Source organism: Mesoplodon bidens (assembly GCF_964165515.1).
Source record: "Mesoplodon bidens genome assembly, chromosome: 4".
NCBI lineage: Eukaryota > Metazoa > Chordata > Mammalia > Artiodactyla > Ziphiidae > Mesoplodon > Mesoplodon bidens.
Window position 1 is genome coordinate 4,644,298 of NC_138160.1, and position 24,930 is coordinate 4,669,227.

Consider the following 24,930-nt stretch of genomic DNA (forward strand, 5'->3'; position numbering starts at 1 on the left):
TCCTCATCACTCTGTCCTGGTCCTCATCACTCTGACCTGGTCCTCATCACTCTGCCCTGGTCCTCATCACTCTACCCTCATCCTCATCACTCTGCCCTGGTCCTCATCACTCTGCCCTCATCCTCATCACGTCCTGAGGAGGAGTCCAGGGCTTCTGCCTGAGGGAGGTACTAACCTTTCTAGAGGCAGAGTAGAGAGCAGTGCTGTTGAGTGTTACTTGAAGACTTGAGCTATTTTCTCTAATTCATCTATGTCAGCATGTGGCCTTAAGGTTTAGTGAATTGGTTTCTGCTTTTCATCTAATTTAAGATTTTTGAAAGGGTAATTTTATTTGAGACTATTAAAGTGAAATTCACTCAAATTATTATACATTTCATGTTGATGATGAGAAATAGAAACTTGCATGGAAACTATAGTGATACAGAGTGAGGTTTTTATCAAATGGTCTTGTTCAAAAGATTTACTGGAAAAAAATTGCTGTAAAGTCATATACTTAAATTCACTCAGAAAGTGTAAGAATTTTATGTAAGTTGCAGTGAAAATGACAAGAAACATGTCGAAAGAAGAATTTCACATGATGATAGATGGGTTTATCATCTTAATACCATAAGAATTTTAAGCCCATGATTATTTGATAAAGCTAGTTCACTAGAGGGACATATTTAGCTTAGAGCCAGTATGCACTATCTGGTAAAGAGTGGAGAATAAATACGTGCAAACTTAGAAACAAAATATTAAGTTCTATCTGATATTTAAACAACAGACAAGTTTCCTTTCGGACAAATGGATTTCAGCTTTGTGCATTCCAGTTTCTAATAATTAAGTAATTAATCCAGACAGTACTATATATTTAAGTATAATGGTACACAAATAGGAATAGTACAAATTTAGAATATAATGAATAAATAAGGAAAAAATAAAAGTAAACTCATGCCTTCTTGATAGTTTCTCTAAATAAATGAGATGAAGAAAATAAAGGAAAACTGAATGATTAACCAAAAAATAAGTCCGAAAAGTTAACACTAGATACTTAATATATATTAATTCTTCTCATTATAAACTAAGAATAAAATATTTAAGTCATATTTAAATTCTGACATTAAGAGCTTTCTAAGGTGAAATAGAATCCCCTTCTGTACAGCAGGCTAGCAGCAAATGGCTCTAAAGGCAACTAGAGAAAAATGGGATGTCCTACACGGGTGATGGACCCACAGGAGCTGCCATTTTACTCCATTCAGAAAAAAAGTAGAACAGAACCATACTTGTCGGCATCTCTGTGTGTGACCTGGGAAAGTTAACCTACTTATTTCCCTTTCTTCTTTCTTATAACCATCCCCTACGACTCTCTTGCCCATATTGGGTATGCTTGATTTTATCTGCCCCTATTTAGGATTATCCAACAGTGTTTGATTAAAATAATAATTAAATCAGAAAGCCTTCTATTTGTGTCAGGACATTATGATTTTCATGTTGTGAAAGGAGTGTAATGAACCACGTGGCAGCATCTGTAAAGATGTCTGGTCCATGAGAGTATTTCATTAGGACAGTTTCTCTCACATCTTCCTTTTGAGAGTCAGGCATGCAGAGGGACGCTCAGTTTCCTCAGCACCAACCAAATTACCCATCGCAATAGCCTGAAAAACACCCAGTGGATGATCAGTGTACTAGCAAATCTAATTTCACCTAAGGACTAATTTTTACATTGAGGTTTCTAGAGGAAATCAACCCAAAACCCATTCTCTAATCATGTGCCTAAAGAAGTGTGTTATAGAGTCAGCGAATGGGTGTTTGTTTTTAATTTTGATGGAAAATTCATGGAAAATCAAGGTTTCTCAATTCAACAGCAAGAAAGACTGTGGGATGCCCGTCCTTTATCACCTTGTGTAGGCTGCATCTCTTCCATTCAGTCGTCTGGTGGTAATGCCCATGCCATACCACTCCCAGGACTCAGCACCTAATCAAAGCATCCCCTCCCAGGCCACATGTAAGCACTTGTGAAATCCCATAGGCTTAAATTGAAGTGGACCTTCCCATATTTTCCTAAAAGGACAAAAGCACAACCTCACCCTCCCTTCTCTCTCTCTTTCCTCTCTTGCATCCCCAGGTATTATCTTACTTTCTGTACAAACAGGAGGAAAATTAGAAACACATCACTGTAGTTAACTGAGCACCTGCTATGCCTTGTCACTTACATGGCTTTGTGGAAACCCTCAACAAGGCTTAAAAGTCAAAAGAGTCCATGGAGGCTAGAGGCAGGCGGATCGGGTTCAGGTCTTGGCTTCATTTTATCTGCATGTTTTATATTTTGAAGATTTCCACTTGCATAGACCTCCCAATAACCTGGATTTGGAACCTTTGAAGCATCTTTTACTCAGCTATCTTCTTGTGACTTTAATGTCTACAGGGGCGTCTTTAAAGGAACCAGTTTGGGAATTAATGAACTGGGAGAAGATACCTGGGTAATCCCCCACCTCTTGTTTCATTCCAGAAACATTACCTGGCATCAGTAAAGGAAGGATAATCCCATTTCCTTATCTGTTCTAATGGGCCTGTCTCTCTATAGAAAATAAGATTTCCTGACAGCACCTCTCATCTTCTTTTCTGACAGCTTCCTCTGCTCTTTTCTTTTTTTCCTTTCCACTCACTTTTATGACATAACCATGGGATTTTCTTTCAGTTATGCTGCTTAGTCATGCCTTGGCCAGACTCTCACTGGGGCATTGGTGATGCGCAAGGACTCATACAATGAGATGCTAAACCAAGAGCATTTGGGGGGATAGGAACCAGCTTAGCCGATTATGTCCTACTCTAAGATAAGGGCTTTTAGACCTGGTGATGACTTCACCAGACTCTTGTTGACAGTGTAAAGGCATCAGCAATATCTCAAAATTACCTATGCTGCAATTTTTAAAAATCTACTTCTGTGATTCAATCGGTTCAATGCATTTCAAATAGTAACAAATTTCAAACCTCTGATTTACTTTCTCATGAAAAGGCTTATACAGATGTGGTTTATAGTTATGTTTAATTTATCTGATATGCATCATGAAATGTCTGGGGATTATCATCTTTCAAATGGAACTATTCATCTGGTTCACAATTAGAGTTCCTCAGACAAATCTTAAAACTGGCTTGTAAATCAGGCTCTTTCATACTTTCTCAGTAATGTTCTCTTCACCATCTACAGATATTTCTAGGACTTAAACTTTAATTAGCTTAGTGGTTAGGTTTAGAAAATGGAATAAAAAATAAATAGAAAATGAAATAAAATTATGTATTAGCAACCTTGCCCTTGTTTTGTTGATATGAAACCATTCATTCATTCATTCACTGTTCAGTCAGCAAACATTTGTGGGTGTCAATCTGAACCTCAAACTTCTTTAAGCCACATGGAGAAAATGTAGAGACCTTTGCTAATTCTCTCTGTTTCTGAAGTGGATGACGAAACACCAATGTAATTGTTACTTTATATGAAAAGTACTTAGTGACTTATTAGCATTAAGGCTAATTGAAACATGATACCTCTGTACAGCTCAACCAAGGCGTTGAGTACTTACATTCTTCCTTAAGTGTGCAAGACACCACGCTGAGTTCTGAGTCTATAATAGAGAATCATACAGACCGGCCCTGTCCTTCAAAACATGCAATCTGGAGGGAGGAATTACCGCACACCCATACATAACATGCGAGATTATAAACTGTCGTATGCAGGCATTCATGAGAACTCAGAGAGGACCACAGAAACGTGACACAGAGAGTGCTGGGTTAGCTGCATTTTGAGTATCTGTCATAGTCAGAGGTGGAGAGCTGAGACAGCTTTTGAACATCAGCCATTCATGTTACTCACTGGATAAAAATCACATCATTTTCACAGGAACTACTTCAAGTTAGACGTCCCCCATTCTTACATTCAAAATGTCCTTACCTATATTGAATCTGAGAGTAAATGTGCATTTCACTTTTTTAAACTTTACCTAAAGGCTTGGGCTTGTCCTTCTAGGTCTCAGAGTTCAACTGAAATGATTCTGGCTTTTTCCTCCCTGCCTTGGGTCACCTTTGAGCCAAGCTCATGAAACCACTTCTCTGTCTTTATCCAAGGCCCGGATAAATTACAAAACACATCCCCACTTTAGCCCTCTTACCCCCCAGAAAAGCAGAGGAGAGGAAAACAAGTTCATCCCCTGGAGAGGGACCAACTTCCTCAGGGGGCCTGTGCAATGTCCACCCCATCCATTTCTTCAAGAGCCCCCAAAGGTTCAGGGTAAGATGAAGAAGTCCATCTTGTCCACTCTTCCTGGAGAGCAGGAACCCTTCCCTGTTCCCAGAGCCCTGCAGTCCTGCACATGCCCCCTCACTGGGGGCATTGGGACCCATCCTAGGCCCAGCCCCTCTCAGGCTGCTGTGGTGGTCATGTGGTCACGGATGGCTTCCCTCCACCATCCTCCTGCGGGGGGGAGGGAGGTGCACATGTGGGTTTCAGGCCTTGCTGCCTCCTTCTCATTAACCAAACTGGGAACCTTAAAGACGGGTAACACCTGCCTCTACAGCAAAATGAAGGGCATGTCCTGCTGTCATGTCGGACAGGTCAGTGTGGTCAGGAAAATCGGATGTCGGGCCAGCTTCTTGTTAAGCAGAACAGACACAAGGATGTCACGGGTCATCCATAAATGGCCATCATCACCACCTTCCAAGCTCTGGTGCCCGTTAGGGTGCCAGGAAAGCTGTCACTTAAGCACACCTGTGCATCATTTAGACTCTAGCAACAGCTCCCAGGAGTTCACCCATTCTGCCTTCCTGGAGTTGTCTTCCTTCTTCCGCTGTCAAGGTCCTTCAATGTGCAGGCATTCATGTCTGTACTATCTAGCGCTTACCACAGAGATGATGCATGCTTCTCGCGAAAACACATGCTTCATTTGTGGAATATTTTCCAGTTTTCTGTGTAGTTTTGCTTAAAGGATGGGTTTCTGTTCCTTTATAAAAAAAATGATAAGGATTTTGTCAACAGCTGGAACTCATTCTATTGTTAGAATTACTGAAAACTTAGATATTCTTTGATATAATCACAGTCTTTTAGACGGAATACTCCTCGTCCAGATATTTTGGCAAAATGTGAAGATTTTAAAATGATTTCCAAAGATCTGGCAAGAGCTGGTTTCTGTAAAAAGATAAAGGTAGAGCTTCATCACATTGCTCGTTAAACTCACCACCTTCCGTGGCTAGGGTTCAGCTTTGGGCTTTCCCCAGTTAAAGGATTATTCTCTCTTTTTTAATTTATTCTTCACGTTTTATACTCTTGTTCTCTCTTATCTATTAACATGGATCATTTTAGAAGATTGGCCAGCTTGATTCTAACATTCCTGTGGACTATGAGATTTTTCTTCCTGACAGATAGTTGAGAGATTGGAAGCACAGTTGAGAAATTGCTTTACAGATGTGCCCCCAGTCAGAGAAATGATACCTGAGTCTCTGTAAACATTCAGCCAGGTGGCTGAGGAGACCCCCAACCCACATGAAACTCATCTGAAAACATAATTATCTAAAATCTAGTGTAAAAATAGAGCCCAGAAACCCTAAATACCACTGGGCATATGGCTGTCTATATTTTTATTTTCCCAGAATATTCAGATGTTTGAAAACAAAGGAAGAAACATTTAAATTCGCCTTTAGAGTTACTATTGTTTATATGGGGAAAGTAATTTTAAATTAAAACCTCGAGCATCCTTACCACCTACAAACAGAGTTGACCTCCAAAATTCATCATCTCTTGGTGCATTGCTGAACTTTTAGATTCGTGACCATTTCAATGTGGGATAAATCAGAGTGTCTAGTGTCCCCAGGCTAAATCCCTGTGAAAATCTTGTCTTTTGGAAAATGCTGTGACTTGATCTGAGATGCAGAGCCAGGAGTGTTTTCCGGCATCCTCATATCCATAGGCAACTAACTCCCAATGTGGTCAGGGCCTGCGTTGTTGCCTGAGGGTCTTCACCCTGGGATGGTGGGTGCCGGTGTGTGCCATCTCCTCTTTGATATCTGAATGTCTCTAAGGACTCCTTAAATTAAGAGAATATGCAGTTGAGCCTGGCCATTTCTACTTTAATAGTCCAGAATTTGGGCATCACTGGTCCATCCCGTAGGCACCTGGCATGTAATGTTTCATCCATTCACCTGTTCCTGTCCATGTTGAGAGGGAATGCCTGCAGCCTGAGAGGCCCGGCCTGCAGGCTCCCAGCCTGTGACTAGGAAGAACGCCAACCAACAACCTGCCTTGGTTGTTTACTTTACTCCTTCATTCTCAATTTGACTTAATCTCGGTGAAAATGAGCAGAGACATCGGATGCAATTCTCCTTTTAACAATACAGAAATGGAGGTAAATGGCTATAGTATGACTGAAAAGATATTTTTTCTATAGGCTCCTAGGTCAGTCTTGCAGAAAGCCCAGGATCTGGGCATGCTGCATGGAAGTGAAAAAGTGTCCTGCAGAGGAAAGAATTTGTATTATGCATCCTCACATCTCATCATTCCTACATGCTATTGTGTTGAGCGATGCCTGGATGTATTTTTCCCCTTTCTTTGGTTTTGATTTTTTTCTGCGCTGGTTTCAATTTTGTAAGCTTTCTCAATGTCTTAAACTTTTCTTGGGTCTGAGGAAGTGCTTTTTGTAGGTTCAGTGTTCCCTGCACCTCTGGTGTGCCTTTGCTGTGCTCTGCTCACCAATGGTCAGCTCCAGGAGGCCCTCAGGCAGCAAGCCGTGGTCCTCACCACCCCAAAGCAGCACCACCCTCAACTTTCCTGCCCGGATATTTGTCTTCATGGGTGACGTGTGTACATGTCACTGCATTCTCTCTGTGGTTTAGATTCTGTGACCGTGATGGGATGGTCTAGGGTGCTGGTTGGTTGGTGATGTTTGCTGTTTGTTATTAGCTGCTATGTGCTCAGGATCCAGCACATCCCAGGCATCAAGTATATATTTGTTGAATGAACAAATTCGAGATCTCAACTGCTTTTCCATTTATAAATATGTGAAGGCCACAGATGGAAATGTTGATGCCGGGTCAGCCCACTGTCACCCCTCCATGGTGGCTTCCCCAAGGCTGCCCCTCAGGCTTCTCATCCTTCTGCTCCTGGATGTAAAGAAGGGAGCATACCTGAAAGTGAATTGAAATTCCCTAGAATTCAAATTCCCTTGCTTGTAGCCTTCTACCCAGCTCCCAGTGAAATAGAGTTTAAGAAATTGTCCTCCAGGATATGAAGAGTTCTGAAACAGAATACATTATGAATCTCTTTCCTTCTCAAATAGGAATCAAACAGAGCTTAAAATTTCTACACATGCATGTCACGTTGGATAGAAAGGCCAGGCCATCAGGTGACTTGTCATGCCAAGGCTAGAACATGCAGCGTGGGGTTTTGGCCAGACTGTCAGGGATCGAGCCCTGGCCCAGCCTCTTTAAAACTCGTGAGCTTTTTAAGCCTTTTACGCCTTAGCAAGCCCATCTATAAAGTGAGGATAATAATGTAATCAACCGTATAGGGTTCCTTTAAGGATTAGAGGAGAGAATACCTGTAAAGCTCTAACACTTAGTCTGGCCAAGTAAATGTCAGCTTCTATTCTTTTCCATTAGTGTTATAGCTTTGCTTAAGAAATTGGACTGTTTAGGTTACTAAACTCTTAAAGCAAGAGGGAATTGCATAATGATACTAGTCACATGGCCCCAGGCAGGGGAGATGAACACATTCCTCCCTATTTTGGATTGTGCTGCTGTCTTCAAGGTCCTGTGTGCTTTGGCACACTGGTGTGTGCAGGCATGTGTGGTGGACACACACACACTTGGAGAGGGCCCTGCAGAATGTCTCTGTGTGCCCATGGGGTGTGCAAGCTTGTAGCTGCCACAGTGAGTGGACAAAGCATGGCCTGCCCTTTTCCTACCAGGATGGGACAATGGCCAGTGGGCAGGACTTTGGGGCAGCTCAGGAGGAGGAATGCGGCGAAGGGTACAGGAAGTACATCCTGGAAGCTGCAGTTTCCAGCGTAACAGATGAGTTCACTCTCTTATGCAGCATTTAAAGGAGATGGAGATAAATGGTCCTGTGAAACGCTTTCTGATTCCCCAGCCTCATGGATGGAGCATGCCCTTCTTGGGCGGACTCAGGTCGCCACGTGGAGGTCAGTCCAGCACGTGGTGTGATAAGGCAGCATGTGGTCCTCTCCACAGGGGCAGTCCTGACCTTGCAGAGCCCTCGGCCCCCCGCTAAATGCCCCAGACAGTTAGGCCACTGGTTCTGAAACCTGTCCTGTGGAACTCCTATTTTCCCTTTCTCCACCCAGGCTGCTATCTTAGCATCTGACCTTCACAACATTCCAGCCTGTAACCTTATCAGACTCACAAACTGAGAACTTTAGGTCCAGGTAAATGCTGAACCCAAGATCTTGAGTGTACAGAGTATATTCATATTGTGAGCGAAAGTTTCTGATTAAGGACCTAAGAAAAGCCCTTTGAAACAAAGGCATAGATACTGCACACAAACATGAGGGCCGTTTCTTTTGCTTAATCTTTAGCTCACTATTTTTCCTTCAAGTGAGGTTATGGGATGGTTGAAATATAGGTAAGCACAATGTAATGAATAGACAACAGAAAAGCAGGAGTTTGAGAGAGGTTTCAGAGGCAACTCATAAGGGAGAAATGATCTGAGAAGAACCATACAGAAATTAAGAAACAAAATCAGGAATATGAAAAAAGAAATGCAGATGTTCTTGGCCATGACTGTGGGTTCAGATTTTCAGGTTCTCAAGTGAAGCAAAGACCTTCTGTTCTCATGGAATTTTCTGCAGCCCTGGATAAACTGTGAAAAAATGGTTTCTCAAAGCATAACCAAAACCTTTACAAGCAGCCTTGCCATGTGATACCTGGGATGCTCCCTAGGAGTTCAAGGGTAAGAGTAGAGCCCTGATGCGGAGTCTGCCTTCCACTCCGCCCTCTACTGAGGAGGGAATCTGAACAGACCCAGAACCCTTCCTTCTTCTTCAGTGCCTGTGTGGGTGTGTGCTTTATGGGGCCCCTGGTGTGCTTTCCAGTTTGATTTTCTGTGTCAATCAACAATTACCATGTGGATCAAAACAGAAACCAGGATGTCAGCCTCCCCTGCTCCCAGCCCCTCCCTCCCTGGTGCATCTCTTAGGCTTTTGTTGCTGAGCTTTCTGGGGGGCAAAGAACAGAAAGGGGAAGGGGAGGCCCGAGCAGGTAGGCAGACAAGCTGAAGGCCAATATGAGGTCAGGTGAGCATCACCTGAAAGGTCAGGCCCCTCCTGCCTCCTCCTGCACTGCCCGGTGTCCTTGAGAAAAGACTGCCCAGGATGTCAGAAAAAGGGGATGTGCATTTTCATGAAGGCCCAAATCTGTAGATGTTGGAATTATTTTTCATTACAAATGTCACAAACATAGAAAATAGGGAAGACAAATCTTCCTCTGAGCAAGGTCACTGCAAACATTTTCATAAGTCCTGTTCCATCTCTTCCTTATGTTCCGGTTTACAAGTGTGTGTTCTCTTTCAGAAGTCCGTTAATGATAAGCTTTGCCATGTTATCACATCGTGTGTATCCTTCATTTTCAGAGAGTTCCTCCTTACGTATTAAATCAATAGCTCATTTTTAATATGGGAGTTCACATTCTGGAGCAAATACATTCAACCATTACTGATACTTTTGTTGACCTAAAACAATAAAATAGCTAGTTATTTTACTGGCAAAATGGGTTTATCAGGGAACAGCAAAGAACTGCAATTCTGGACATGCAATTTATGTCAAACCACAGGCAAGTCCAGAGAATAAAGGAGAGGAACATTCTTTTATAGAGGAGAAAAGGAAGTTGTGATGGGCTGTTATAAATGAAAAGTCCATTGGAGGAAACTGGGAGTTTCAAGTATAGAGACTTTCCATTGGCTGAGCTGTGCAGCTTCTCACTGGCTGGACTGTTGCCAGACAAGGAGAAATTTTTCCTTCCTTCTGCTGATAGTAAAGTAATAACCTTCTTCCTGTTGGAGATGCAAGGTACCTCTCTTCTTGTTGATAATGCAGTTGACATCGAGTGGTAGGCTATGAGAGCTCCCCCTTCTGGCCTTCCCATTCTTTTTTCTTTTTTTTTTCTTTTGAATGTAAGGGACCTGAATGACTCTCTTTTCTTTGAAAATAAAGAGTATCATTCTTATATAAATTTTAAAATGACCTCTCTGTGTGTGGTTCTATACTACAGTTTTAAGTAAGATGTCATCATTTAAAGTGTGAGAGTCTGGTAGCCAATAGTTTACCTTCACTAATTCAACCAATGTTTATTGAGTACCTCTTCATTTTGTGTGTCAAGTACTATGTGTTGAAGTGTTTACAATAAATACTTAGGAATTTCACATTCTATGCATTAAAACTTTAGTATTTTCAGAATATTTAATCATATTTTCTTCTTATTTTTTTTTGAAGAATATAGATTACTTTTTGGAAGTAAGAATATCTGTGCAACCACTACCCATATAAAGAACCGGAACATTGTCGGCACCAAACCAATTGCATTTTATGTATGTATGTATGTATGTATGTATGTATGTATGTATGTATGTATGTATGTATTTTTGGCTGCATTGGGTCCTTGTTGCTGTACATGGGTTTTCTCTAGTTGCGGTGAGCGGGGGCTATTCTTCGTTGTGGTGCACAGTCTTCTCATTGCAGTGGCTTCTCTTTTTGCGGAGCCTGGGCTCTAGGCATGTGGGCTTCAGTAATTGTGACACATGGACTCAGTAGTTTTGGCTCATGGGCTCTAGAGCATAGGCTCAGTAGTTGTGGAGCAAGGGCTTAGTTGCCCCGTGGAATGTGGGATCTTCCCGGACCAGGGATTGAACCCACTTCCCCTGCATTGGCAGGCGGACTCTTAACCACTGTGCCACCAGGGAAGTCTCTCATTTCTTATTTTGTGTATGTGTGCTTACTGTTTATTTTCTTCATTAAGTTAGTATGTCAGTGATAGTTTAGCCAGGAAAGCAGAAACCACACTAGGTATTTCAAGCAGGAAGGTTTTTTTTTTTTTTTTTTTTCGGTATGCGGGCCTCTCACTGTTGTGGCCTCTGCCGTTGCGGAGCACAGGCTCCGGACACGCAGGCTCAGCGGCCATGGCTCACGGGCCCAGCCGCTCTGCGGCATGTGGCATCTTCCCGGACCGGGGCACGAACCTGCGTCCCCCGCATCGGCAGTCGGACTCTCAACCACTGCGCCACCAGGGAAGCCCCAAGAAGGTTTTTAATATAAAGGATCATGTGCTTACAAAATAGCTGGAGAAGTTGGAGGAGTAAAGGTCAGAGACAGACCCATGTATCTCTCAGAGTTGCTCTGGCTATTAAAGAGGTGGAAGGTGTGGAACATTCCAGAAATTCCTGGTGAGGATTAGAGGTAAGCCAGCATTGGAGCAGGTGGTTCCCAGGAAAATGTCTGGAGCCTACTGCAGACCTCACATGTGCCAAAGCCAGTGTTTATCCTCTCTGCCAGGGACACGATGCTGTGGCTCTCCACATCCTGTGCTCGTACTTCTCATTGGCGGGATCTCCCCGACAGCCTCATAGACAAGAGATGTAAAGACTGCAGTGCTGACATGGAGCCCCTGTCATCGAGGGAAGAGCAGGAAAGAGAGGAGTGAGCTGGGTTGTAGATTGTTATGCTTGAAGATAGCCCCCTCCCCCAAAACATCAGATCCTGGATTCACCATTTTCTCTTCCCTAACATATTAACTTCTGCTTCACATTTTTGTCTGCATCCAAATATATTGATGTCTGTTCATTTTCTAATATATTGACTTTTGTTCCAATCTATATCAGTTCCTTCTTTCTGCTTCCTTGATCTATCCTTTCTTCTAACACTGTAATTTAGTATTGGTTTCATTTATTTCCATTCATACCTATTTTTATCAATATAAGTATTTAAGCCATGAAAATACCCTCTGAATCTTACTTTTAGCTACACACCGTAAATTCTGTTTTATAGCATTTTTGTCATTGTCATTTTCTTAAGTGAATTTTGCTGTGAACCTGATGACCACTCTCCTGTTTTGTTCTACTTGCACTAATTGCTTAAAATTTCCAGGCGACACTCTACATTTTCCCTTTCTTTTCCTAATCATATACTTTATTTCTTATCTGCTTGTGGCCTATCAGTGTCCTCAACTAAAGGTTGTACTGTCCTTCAGAAGGAGCATTCGGAAATGTGCACAGGCATTTTAGTTGCCATGATGAGTCGGGGTGGGTTGCTTCCAGCATCTGGTGGGCAGATCCAGGGGTGCTAAAAGACTTAAAAAAATTAACTGGCAGAGTCAGAACTTGGACATGCATTGGACAAATTCAGTGTTTTTCTTTGGGTTATATTTTTTCTATCACATTGTTATTAAATTATTCCATGAATGACTAGATCTAGATTTCCCTCTTATCCAATTAACGGGTAAAAGTTCGGGACTTGGCTGACACCAAGGTCAAACAAATGTCTCCACTAAGAAAGAAAAATGAATACGTTAATAAAGTAAACTTCTGTTTCTATTTCAAAGAAAAACAATTTCCTATCTGCTTGATCAAGAGCCTGTACCTCACTCAGGACCATCAGTGATCACTAAGGCCTGATTCTTTGTTAAGACTTGAGCATAAGCATTGAATTCCACATGTCTTCAATCTCAAAACTGGAAACCAAACTGAAGACATTATTCATAGAGTCACACCTAAAAAACCAGAAGACTTTGGTGAAAGAATTTAAAAATGGACTTTTAAACTGTCATATAAGTGGAGAGAAAAGATGAATTTTCCTTTTCTACTATTAGAACTGACAACCAACAGTTTTAGAAAATGGTACTCTTGTTCAGTAGGTCCTCATGTAAATTGTGTCATTAAGATTATCTGGCTTAATTTCAAGGAGTTCGCAGGATTTAATTTAATGGAGTTCACAAGATTCCCTACAGAACAGCTTTAAAATGACATGTGTTTCTTTTTTAGCAAGTGGAAAAGTAGACTCATAAAACATTGATTCAGATTTCATCTCTGTATTGATATATGGGTCAGTCATCAAAACTGTGCCTAGTTCATCCTAAGTACTTTATAAAGAAGAGAATATACCCTTACTTGGATGACTTTTTTTGCCAAGTATTATTAACTCACTACAGTCATCCTTCCCTGTTGGTTCCAGGAACCTGCATGGATACCAAAATCTGCAGACGCTCAAGTCCCTTATATAAAATGAGGTCGTATTTGCAAATAACCTATGCACCTCCCCCCACGTACTTTAGATCATCTCTAGATGGCTTATAATACCTAATAGAATGTAAATGCTACCTAAATAGTTGTAAATACATGGCAAATGCTAGGTGAATGGTTTCTGGCACAAGGCAAATTCAAGTTTGTTTTTTTTAGAACTTTCTAGGATTGTTTTCTCTGATTTTTTTCCATCTGTAGTTGGTTGAATCAGCAGATTTGGAACCCTTGGACCAGGAGGGCTGACTGTATTAACTTGCTGGGGCTTAGGAGTTACTGGATATAGTGAAATTGACTGATGGCTGAAGAACTGCCTCATAAGTGTGGGAGCAAATCAGTCCAGGCAGGCTGTACTCTCCGCTCTCAGGAAATGTGATCTAAGGGATGACACATATATGTCCACTGGACTTTGACATTAGGTTCACCATATAATGTCTTACCCAATCCTGGATGCTACTGAGAGGGAAAAGGGTTGCTTACCATTTTTCTAGGACAAATGAGCACAAACCTGGTCTAGCCTGGCAGAAACTATCTTTACTCACAACACTCCAGACACCAAATGTGTGGGTTTTGTCCACACCAACCACCATTGCCGGATTTTCCAGCTTCCAATGGGGTGTCCTGCATTAATCTAACTCCGGTACTAACTACCTAGAGCCACCGTCAGAGCCCACAGGTGAAGGGCTCAGTCCCACAGCACTGCTCCCACTTCAGATGCCATTTGCATGCCAGGGCACCCACACTTCTGTCTGACTTGGCTACAAAGCTATGGGTTCTACACTCTCCCACCCCCCACCCCCCGGTTTCAGGTTCAATATAATTTGCTACACCAGCTCACAGACCTAAGGAAGGCACTTTACTTACTTACTGTCGCTGGTTTATTGTAAAAAGCACCAGGGAACGGCGAGATGAAGAGGTACACAGGGAGAGGTCGGGAAGGGCTCCGGACCCCATGAAGCCGGGGTGTGCCATCCTCCTGGAAGCTCTCTGAACCCCGTTGTTTAGAGGTTTCCATGGAGATTTCATTACACAGGATTGATTAAATCATTGGTCAGTAACTGAACTAAATTTCCAGCCCCTTTCCCCTCCCCAGAGGCCCAGGATTGGGCTGAAACCCTCTAATCACGCCTTGATGCTTCTGGGGACCAGCCCCATCCATAAGCTATGAAGGGACCCTGCCACCCGCCAGCTCAGCGGCACACAAAAGACACTCCAAAGGTTCTAGGAGCCGTGTGCCAAGAACCAGGGACAAAGACCAGGTATTTATTTTTTACTATGTGTATATCACAGCTGTGTAACCTGAGACATAAAAGTGTTGGCCTCGGATATTGCGTAGAGCCGTGGTTCTCAAAGTGTAGTCCACAGGGCAGCAGTGCCAGCAGCACCTGGGCATCGGTTAGAAATGTAAATCCACAGCCCCCACCCCACGCCTGCTGAATCCAAGGCTGTGAGGTGGCCAGGATTCTATGTTTAAACTACCAGAGAATTCAGATGTACTCTCAAGTCAGGGAGCACGGGAGTTCAGAGGCAGGGGGATGTGGGTCTTACTTAAAGGGATGAGAAGACTTCTGCCAGGTGTGTTAAGGGTGGCAGTGGAGGACCACATTCCAGGTAGAGAGACAGCTGGGAGTCAGAGGACCAGAGGGGATATCAGCATGAGAGGGATGCAGCAGGGCTGGAGGACAAGGCTGGGGAGTCTCCAGCTTAAAAAGAGAAAAACAGACTTTTAACCTGGGAGTGGCATGAACGTGTGTGTGTGTGTGTGTGCACATGCGTGTGTGAAGGAAGTATCCGTGGTATCAGTCCAACAGCTGGACTTGAAGGAGGAATGCCTGGAGTAAGGCATGGGGGTGGGGGGCAGGGGACTACAAGACTGATCCCTTGACCACACAGAGACCACAGAACCCCGGGCAGGGGGCGCTGGAGGAAGCCTGCTTTGAAATGGATGTTTATGTATTTGTGCATCTGTTAGACAGCCAGGTCTGTGAGTCCAGGAGGCAGCCTGGGGACATCGGGGCTAAGAGCGGGTGCAGGGCAGGAGACGGTGGTGGGTCAGTAATCCATCGCCACGTGCAGTCAGGGTGATGCCCAGGAAAGCACCTCCAGGAAAGTGGACGAGGACGAACCTGTGCAAGGCTTGGAGTGTAAGATGTGAGGGACCCTCCTCCAGTGCCCATCACTGCGTGTTTGCATCTGTTCTGTGTGTGACATAGTGACAGGGCACACAGCTGGCTCGGTACCACATCAAGGACACTGAAAGAGATGGATTTCCGATATGTGCTTCCTTCCACAGTGAAGCCCAGCAGGTGTCGGTGGGTTGCGTTGCCTGACATGCCTCTTGGTTCCCCCCGTCCCCAGGAGAGCTGTGGCCACGAGGGCTCCATGGCCTTGCTACACAGGTCACCAAGCCCATCTTTGATTTTACTAAATCTATATATTAGAGCAAATGTCACAGCTTCAGTCTTAGCAGAGCCTGGAAATATTCTTTTTTATTATCATTCTTCTGCTTCGTGGGACTAAGGTTCACCTTGACCTTCTTCCCGTTACTGCTCAGGGACACTTGTTGTATGTGACTTAAATCTTGTTCTTTCATAGAAATACTCACTTTCAAGATTCTCAACATGTTTAAGTAAATTTTCTTATATTTCTGCATAAATATTCCATGACCTTTATCAAAGTCACTTTTAATATGCTGTTCCTGATGAAAGACCATTAAATCAGGAAGATACAGTTGTGAAATCCACACTGGGGTGCATCAGATAAAAACTGTTTAACTTGGTTAAAATATGATTGTGTCAAGCTGGCAGAGAGCTGAATAATTGCACAAAACCACAAGGGTCCTATGTCACCTCTGATGTCCTCCATCAGCACCAACAGGGCCATACCCAAGGCAGGAAGTGGTCTGGGGCTCAGATGCATGAGATCTGTGCTTGGGAGCCGGGAGGGCTCTTTTCCCTCTACTGATCAAGGAAACTGATTCTCTAGAGAAGGGAACTTTCCCCATCAATTTGCCTTATTCCTGTTGACAAAGCAAAGCCAAATGTCAAACTCGTTTCCATGTATATCTTAGAGACTTTTAGTGTTCTTTAGGTAAGGGACTCGGTTTCATAGAGAACCGAGCATTAGATGCTGTTGAGCCTGGAGTTGCCAGCCTGTGGCTTTGGTCCTCTGAAACCATGTCTTGGCTCCCTTCCTTTATGAGACACCTCTGGTCATCTGCCTGTGGGGACCAAATCGGATGCAGGTCATTGTGAGCAGTGCAGCCTTGACCGCAGAGGAAGTAAAACAGATGGGCCTCATGCACAGGAGGACTCCATCCATTTTCCAAGTACAGCAATAAAAATCATTTTAAGTCTTAATATTAATTGTGTTAATTTTTAAAATCAACACTGGTTTGGTTCTTTTTCTTTCTTTTTTTTTTTGTTCCTCGTCACTGAATGAACTCCTCAACTTCATCCTTCAAGATATATATCTATTTACAGTCCCTTTGTATTGTGGTAAAATATATATGATATAAAATTTACCATTTTAACCACTTTTGAATGCATGGTTCAGTGGTATTAAGCACATTCATATTGTTGTGCAAATGTCACCACCATCCATCTCCAGATCTTTTCCATCTTCCCAAACTGAAACTCTGCCTATGAGACACCTCCCCACCCCCTCATCCCCCATCCCCTGGCAACCACCCTTCTACTTTCTATCTCTGTGATTTTTGACTAGTCTAGGTACCCTGCTGTAAGTAATGGTTCCTTTTTTAAAAATTATTTATTTTTTGTCCATGCCCTATGGCATGTGGGATCTTAGTTCCCCAACCAGGGAATGAACCTGTGCCCCTTGCATTGGAAGTGCAGAATCTTAACCACTGGACTGCCAGGGAAGTCCCATTGGTACCTTTTTTAGTAAGTTTAATGAATTGAAATATCGAACATATTGAGGGATGCTCAGAAAGCCTGAGTAGCCCTGGGGATATAAATGGAGGCTGAGAATCAGACCAACTTTCATTTCCGTTGACCTCATTTGAGGCAACATCCAAGCCATTATTGTGAAAAGGTCACCATCCTGCTGCAGGAGGTATTATGCTCTGTGAATTCTCTGGTGGTGAAGTGCTTATCACTTTGTTGTCTGTATTTCTTTCTGGTTTATTACCGATCATTTCCTGTTGTGCCCTCTCACTTAGAAACACAAGTGAGTGTACTTAATATGTGTTTGTTTTGAAAAAATGGCTGGTGTTTCCAATTCTGGAAACAATGGAAAAGAATCAAAACATTGTTTCGTCAAATATATGTTGGCACCCATAGCAAGACACACGTTACAAGATGTTAAAATGTAGGGGGAAGATACAAGCCATCTTAGAATTGATGCAATTCACTGATAAAAATCATCAAGACAGGCCAGAAAAGTAGAATATTAGTAGTCAGCCAAAGGTCACTAATGCAAAGACGTGCCAATACAGTAAAGATTTTTTTCAGGAGATTTCATTAGCTCTTTGCCTGTCTTTTACCACGGGGCATGTTTGTGAGTCTTCACTGTGCACCCCACTCTCTCACAGGGCAGATGACCACGAGAGCAGGCTGTTACAGAGACCTGAGGTTCCCGGTGAACGCATCATTCTGCAGCCCCGACACCCGGCCTGTCACAGGGGTCGTGCCTTGCAAAGTGTCCGCCTGTCCCCCCAGGTAAGAACTGTCATGTTCCTCTGAATGGGTGTCAGGGTTTTGCAGATATAATGCTGAGGCCTTGGTGCTCCTGAGTCTGGGGAATAGAAGTGCCAACCACTGCCACATAATCCGTGACAGCAGAGGCAAAAGGAACAAGACCTGCCTGATCAGGTGAGACAAATAAAGTGCACTGGGGCTGGAAATAGCCTGCAAAGCCTTGTCAGTGGGAGCGAAGTTCTCGTAGTAGATGGCGGTTGCTCTGTCTTACTCAGTGCAGGCTGGGGGAGGGATGGTGTGCTGTGGACATAGGAACGCCTTCCCTCGCAGCCTCTATCCCCTTCGCTGGTGTTTCCTTTTCTTACTGAGTGAAACCTGTTAGAAGAACCTGCTGGCGAGGCCTCTCCAGGCTGTAGAGGGAATGTGGACGCTGCACATGTGTGGCACGGGCCGCAGAAAGCAGGGCTCTGTGATTCCACTCACCTGTCCCCAGGACTGCCGCCCCTCCACGTTTCTGAAGGAAGCTCAGGTTCCCTGACACGGGGGTTGGGAAGGACCCCTAGAAGGCAGCCGTGGTCCTGCCCTGCCCTCCTCAGCCGTCACTTCCTGGGCTTGTCCGTAGTCTGTCTGCTTCTCACTTGCTTCATCTTCACAGAGGGGCTGTGGAAATCATCTGAGTAACATATTTACAGGATGAAAGGCCCGCTAGACCCTTCAGACAGTGGAGGTACCCGCCACAACACATGTTACCTCATACGTCTTGATTTTAAAGATCCACAGGAGCTGGCTCTGCTTGAGCTGAGCCTCTAAAGCAGAAAGCTGGATGCCTCTCCCAGAGACAATAAAACCCAAGAGGGAGGGAGGCACTGTCTCCCTTCTCTCTGAGTTTGTGGGTCCCTGGTCCCTCACTTAGGGTACAGATGGAGGACACAGACCAGCATCTGAGAGGCCAGGACCTTGCCCCCCGCTGCTGTGAGGGGCGGGATCCTCCTTGGGAAGATCTGTCTTCCCTCAGAGGGCCAGTGTCCCGACTCAGCCAGACTCCTCAGCTACCACGCCCCACAGCCTGGTAATGAGAGAGAGAGATGGGTCAGTATTTGCAAAAGGAATTTAGCGCCTGAGGCCCATCACCCACCGAGGCATTGGAGGCGCACCTGGGGGTTCTTCTGGGACCGAAGGAGCTGCTGGAACTGATGCCCACCCTGGTCCTCGCTTCACCTGTCAGTGATCCTGCAGCCAGCCGGGCGCCCCCATGGCCTGTGCAGGGCTGGACGGCAGACAGAAGCCCAGCCACCATGGGCTCCTTCTGTGCCTGAAGCGACACACCAAGTGCACACCGTCCAAGATGGTTTATGAAATGAAGCCCCTGGTCGGCCAAGAGAAGATATAGCACAGCACCATTTCTGCAAAATGAACCTCCTGTCCGAAGGAAACAAGGGACCAGACAGCCAGGGCTCCCCGGGTCCGCTGAGGTGTTGCACCAACTTGACCCCTTCTCCCCAGACAGCCAGTTCTGCACCTGTGTTCCAGGTGACACAGCGTGGACCTCACTGTGACCTCTGATCATACATCTCCAAGGAGCCTTGGGGAGAAGGATGTTAGGAGCGCTGCTGCAGGCACTGGGGTTCTCTTTCTGTAGTGCACCGAGTTCTTGCTAAGGCAGAGGAATCCAGGGTGCCTCAAGGCAACTAGTTAACAGTGTTGAAAAGCCGAAAAACCTCACGAATTTACACTAAGAGGGGTGTGTGTGTGTGTGTGTGTGTGTGACTTTTATATGCAGTGGAGACTAAAGTTACTGGTAACTTGGGACTAAATCCATCGGAATGCTAAAGCTCAGGCTGATTGGGAATATTTAGTTCTTGCATGGAATCTCTCTCTGGAATCGTGTAAGTGGCTCATCCCCTTGCAGTCCAAGCTGCCCAGGTGGCCTTGGTGAAGCTCATTACAGTGGACTCAGGAGAACACTCACCCCAGCCCCGGGCTAAGTCACCCACTCCTTGGCTTCCAACTTCGTTATATTAAGCATCCCATAACTCAGATGCGAAGTGGTGGTTGGGACACTCTGAATAGGCCCCTCTGCATCTCTAAACTGTGCAGGACTCAGCCCAGGATGCAGGAGTGGCTGGCGGCCCTCAGGGGGCAGGGGAAGCAGAGGCAGCCACAGTAGCCAGCAACTGCTGCTTCTCCGAGGACGGCCTCCGCCCCACGGTGTGGGGAGAAAGCTGGGGGCTCCCCTCTCTCCCTCTCCTGGGCTTCCTCCTTGTACTGAACTCTTAAGGGAGGCATTTAAGTGATGCCCAGCTGCTGTATGTTCAGTGTTACCCCAGATGGCAGGCTGCTTCTACCAGCGTCTGGTCCTGTGTAAGTGCACCAGAAATATCACCTTCCACAAAGGTCACTTATCGGATTGGATTATTGGTTATCGGATTTTAGTGATAGAACTCTAGCATACCTTACGTGGTCGGGCAAAACTGTCCTTACTCTCAACCATTATCCATGGCTATCATCATCATCTCTTGCGTCTGTTTAGATAAATCTTTGTTCCTGGTACAGAATTTTCACGCTCACTGATTCCAGAAAACCTCTCCAGGGTCAGATGTTGGTTTTGTCCACTGTCATATCCTGAGGGACGAGAGCTGCACCCGTCCCTCAATAAATGCTTGTAGAATTCAGGGATGAGCCAGGGTCCCATGGGCCAGGGCAAGAACTCCAGGCCTGCGGCGTGATCTCGGGGAAGTGGCTTCACCTCCTGGTGCCTCGGTTTCCTCGGCTGTGAGTTGACAAAGAGAAAACACGCAGACGTGTGACCTAAGTACGAAGCTCTGTGACCCCACTCTCCCTTGGGGGTGTCTTGTAGGTGAGCCCAGCCGGTCCTCTTTGGATGTTGCAATTGAGAAATAAGACGCTGCTTTGTCAACTCTCCCGTAATCTGTAATAAGCCTTGTTTGTACGTTTCCACGTGTCTCTCACGTAAAGTACCCGCCCTAGGCCAGCCTCCTTCAAGATCTGCCCCAACAGTAAGAGAGCTTGTATTATTCTTGATGAGCCATACCTTTAGGGACTGAGGTCTCATGAGACGCTTTCGGTCACCAGAGCCACCTGTGGCCATTAGCATCCATGTGAGTGATCACGCTCCCTGACTCTCCAGTCCTGTCCCAGCCTCTCACTCCTGCCGTCAGCAGGGACTGCCAGGCAGTGCTCCTCCACGCACATTTCTTCTTTCTTGTCTTTGTTAATAGAACCCCAGACACACACACTCACACACCCACGCTCACACACATTCTCACACTCACGCTCACGCACGGACACCCTGGTGGACGTTCCCCATCCCCCTCCTAGATCATCGTCAGCCAATGGGATGCGAGTCGAAGAGATGCAGGTGCCTTCAAGGGAGTCCTGCAGAAGCTCTAATCTTCCCCTCCTGTCTCCTCTCCTGAGCAGTAGCAGAGCTGGCCTTAGTCAGCTCCAGTCCTAACAAAGCACGTGGAGTCACAAGACAGAATCCCTGATGGCTCCCTGGGGCAGAGCTGCCCCCCTCCACCCCCATGTCTCCAGCCCAGCCTTCCGTGTGAAGGGGAAGTGCTCCCTCCCATGTTTGAGCTGTGCTTCCGTGGTCTCTGTTGGGGCAGCTGAGCCCTCTCCTGCCTCCTACCTGCTGCCCCTGTGAGACCTTGTTTCTAACCACCCTGCCCTGGCCATGGGCTCTTTGTCTTTGCAGCTCCTGGGCTCCCAGATAGATCCATGCTCGAGGTGTCCTCCTGTCTCACCAGGTGTCCAAGCTTTAACCCCCTTGTCCAACTCCACTTGCCCAGAAAACCCAGCCCGGCGACACCTCTCTCATCACTCACTCTGCTGCCTGTGGAGCTCGGGAGCTTAATGCTGCCAGAAGTTCACAAGCCCACATTCTCACTCTGAATGTATGGCCGCTGGCTTTCCTGGCCGCCCAGGATGGCAGGCAGTCCTGTCACCCTTCCCTGGGCATCTGGGCCCTCGCAGGACAGTGATATTACATGACCTCCTGTCTCCTCCAGCTTCCTTCTTCTCCAGCCCACACTCTTGGCCCAGGACCTCAGACCTCAGAGATGGGCTCAGGCAATGGCCACACCCTCCTCCCACCACTGCCACCTGAGACACCCCCGTCACTCTGCCTTCCTTCCTTCACGCTGGACCAGGGTCCTGCTTCTCCCCAGGAACCTTCATAGTTATGTCTCTCCTTCTCCTTCATGCTGATGGATTCCTTCCAAGAAAGATTTTTAAATAGGTGTTGGGTTTCCTTAAGCAATATTATAAATGTATATATATATTTGTATGCTACTAGATTTTCTGGTAGGTCCCCTGTTCAGCTCACTGTTTCTCTCCCTTGGCCTCCTCCCCACCCCCCACCCCATCAGCCTGTCTTCCTGGTTGTCAGAGACCCAGAGCCAACAAGGTCTCTGGATTCTTCTACATCCTATATTCTGTACTTAACTCAGTGGTGTAGAATTTTACAAGTAAACTCTGTCAACAGCTTTGTGTGCTGAATGAAAAGGCACAGCTCAGGAGCAACAGGATCCATCTAGGGGACACTGGAAGTGGTGCATGGGAACAGCCTGTGGAGAACACAGCGAGGGCACCCAAATCACCCCAGAAAACCCAGAGGCCCCACCTTATTGAACTCTTTGATTTATACATCTCGTTTTTTTTTTGATATTTATATTTCCTCTGAAAGAGAAAGCTTTGGGAGACAATAGAAAGCCTGGCAGTGAAACGAATGCCATGTGTCCTTGCTGGGAGACCCCTGAGGAGGACAAGAGGGGTGCCTGCAGGGTTTCTGCTTCACCCCCAGCCAGTTGCAGGACCCTGATGACAAGCCAGCCCACAGGTGTCTACAGTCCGGGTGGGACAAAGTTTCCCAGTTCCCAACCCACAGCTCTTCTGCATCCGAGTCCTTTGGTGGAGTGGACTTAGCATGCTAAGGGGCTACAGCAGCATAGCCCATGCCTGCCAGCTCGCACCTGGTCGAAGGTGTGGGCTGAGCTGCCACCTTGGTACTCCTACCTGTATGTAATCAGGGCAACACAAGGCCTGGACTGGTTGAGGGAATCCACATAAAAGCTCTTAGCCCAGTACATGTGCTAAAACGCTCAGTAAATCTTGGCTGTTTTATTTTTTGCTGCAAAAGGAGAAACAAGTTCACATTAGTTATTAGTCTGTGAAGCAAAACGATCAATGACAAACACAAAAGAATGAACCTGTATTATATGCCTCAGTCCTTGTGGATTGCTATTTTAACAGTTGAATTGGGGAAATAGATCTTAATTTTAAAAGTTGTTTTCTTGTCCTCTGAAATGTGAGATACGTATCTCTCTTGCCCAGAATACCGATGATTTTTTGTCCCTGATTAAGTGGGCAGCAAACCCAAGCTTTATTTGTCCAAGCAGGAGAGCCCTTGCCTTTCTTACTAGACTGCTCCTGCGAGGCGGCCGTCCATGACCCTCGCGAGCCGCGTGTCCACCTGCTTCTCCGCGGCCTCACAAAGCCACAGCGGCCACACTGCGTGGCTGCAGTCCTCAGCCTCCCAGCTCGTCGGCTGACTCGGGGCAGGCAGGATGCAGCAGGGTGCAATGTGCCGTCTCCAGCTCCGCGTGAAGGGAAGGAGGCTCGCCGAAGGACCGCGGAGCGGAGACTTTAAAACAGCCTAATCCACAGCCCTTCTCCTTTGTAAGTTACAAGAACAGGGAAACTGCTCCGCTGGTGGGAACCCCTTGCCTCCCAAGCCCTCCCCAAGCACATGTGCGCGCAGCGCGTCGAAGGCGCGCACGGTGTCACGGATAGGATCCCAGCTCGTAAATCTCCGCGGGGCAGAGACCTGGGAGTCCAGGAGCCTCCTAGTTGGAGGAGGAGGATCTCAAAACGTCTGCGAGGCCCCGGCCAGCAGGAGCATCACGGCCAAATAATGGAGCGTCAGCACTTCGAGAGCTGCTCCCTTGGGACGGAGCAAGGCCAGTGCCCTGCAAGGAGGAGGGCCTCTCACAGACGGCAGCGTGCGGCTCTCCCACGGCTCATTTGAGGGAGAATCAGGCATTTTTATCGCTTGCTTTTGAAACGTGAACTATAAATCACACGGCTATTTATTTCCTTTCTATTTCTCAGTTTATCTAAATGGAGTGGCTCTTCCTGTCATTTATCTTATCTCTCTAGTTTTCGAAGCACAGACACTAATTGTGCGCCTTCCTGGACCATGGGCTGAAGGTGGAACGAGAGGAAATGCTTCCCAGATGGTAAACGAACACTTTTCCTCTCTCTTCAGTATTATTCTAGGAATGCAGAGTAAGCGTGTAGATAAAACATACTGCCATCGGATGCCCCCCCAGTACACACGTAGCCCCCCGGTGTATTCCTCTCTGCTTGATGTTTGGATGGTCCTATTGCTTTTGCCTACACTTTGCTGACCCTCTACAAACCCATCAGCAAAACTGCTTCTTTTACAACCAAGATACCGAAGGGGGTGACTGCATCCATTTGGTAGAAATGACAGAGAAGATGCACCAGGAGAACTTTATGACTAATGATCTTCTTATGGCAACACTGCCAGTGACAGGAAAGGGGGCAGTAACTTTTTTGTCTCATCTCTTAGATACAAGCCTTTAAAATATTAATGCCCAGTAGTGTACAGGTTAGCAAGGGAATGAAAAGTTCCATGGTCACTGAGGTGATCCATATAAGTGAAATGGTTAAACTCCCAGGATGCTACAGAAGTGAGTATTTCAGTTCATTTAATTAGCAGAGTGACTGGGAATAAACGAGCCACAGGACTGGCTTCCTGGGCGTGTGACCTGCGCATTCACCCAGGGCCCGGTGCTCAGAAGGTCCGCCTCTTGGTTTAATTCTCTGATGCAGCCAACTTGAAATCCCTCATGATTTTGCACCTTGCATTGGATTCCACAAGTTATACAGCAAGCCCTGCCCCGCAGCCCGACTTCTGTGTCAACATTCTTTTCTGGAATCTTTGGAAATTGTACTGGATTGTTT

General features: G+C 45.7%; 2 protein-coding genes across 3 annotated transcripts in view; both read left to right on the plus strand.

The window, feature by feature from the left end:
- The window catches only part of ICE1 (interactor of little elongation complex ELL subunit 1), a 535,590-nt gene that overhangs the window by 311,210 nt on the left and 199,450 nt on the right, over positions 1 to 24,930 (plus strand). The gene's annotated exons all lie outside the window — the stretch shown is intronic.
- The window catches only part of ADAMTS16 (ADAM metallopeptidase with thrombospondin type 1 motif 16), a gene marked incomplete at both ends in the record, with an annotated part of 159,613 nt that overhangs the window by 90,153 nt on the left and 44,530 nt on the right, over positions 1 to 24,930 (plus strand). For both annotated transcript variants that reach the window (XM_081231772.1, XM_081231773.1), the window contains one exon: positions 17,814 to 17,940. In XM_081231772.1, coding sequence (XP_081087898.1) covers positions 17,814 to 17,940 — 127 coding nt within the window. The remainder of the gene's footprint in view (positions 1 to 17,813; positions 17,941 to 24,930) is intronic.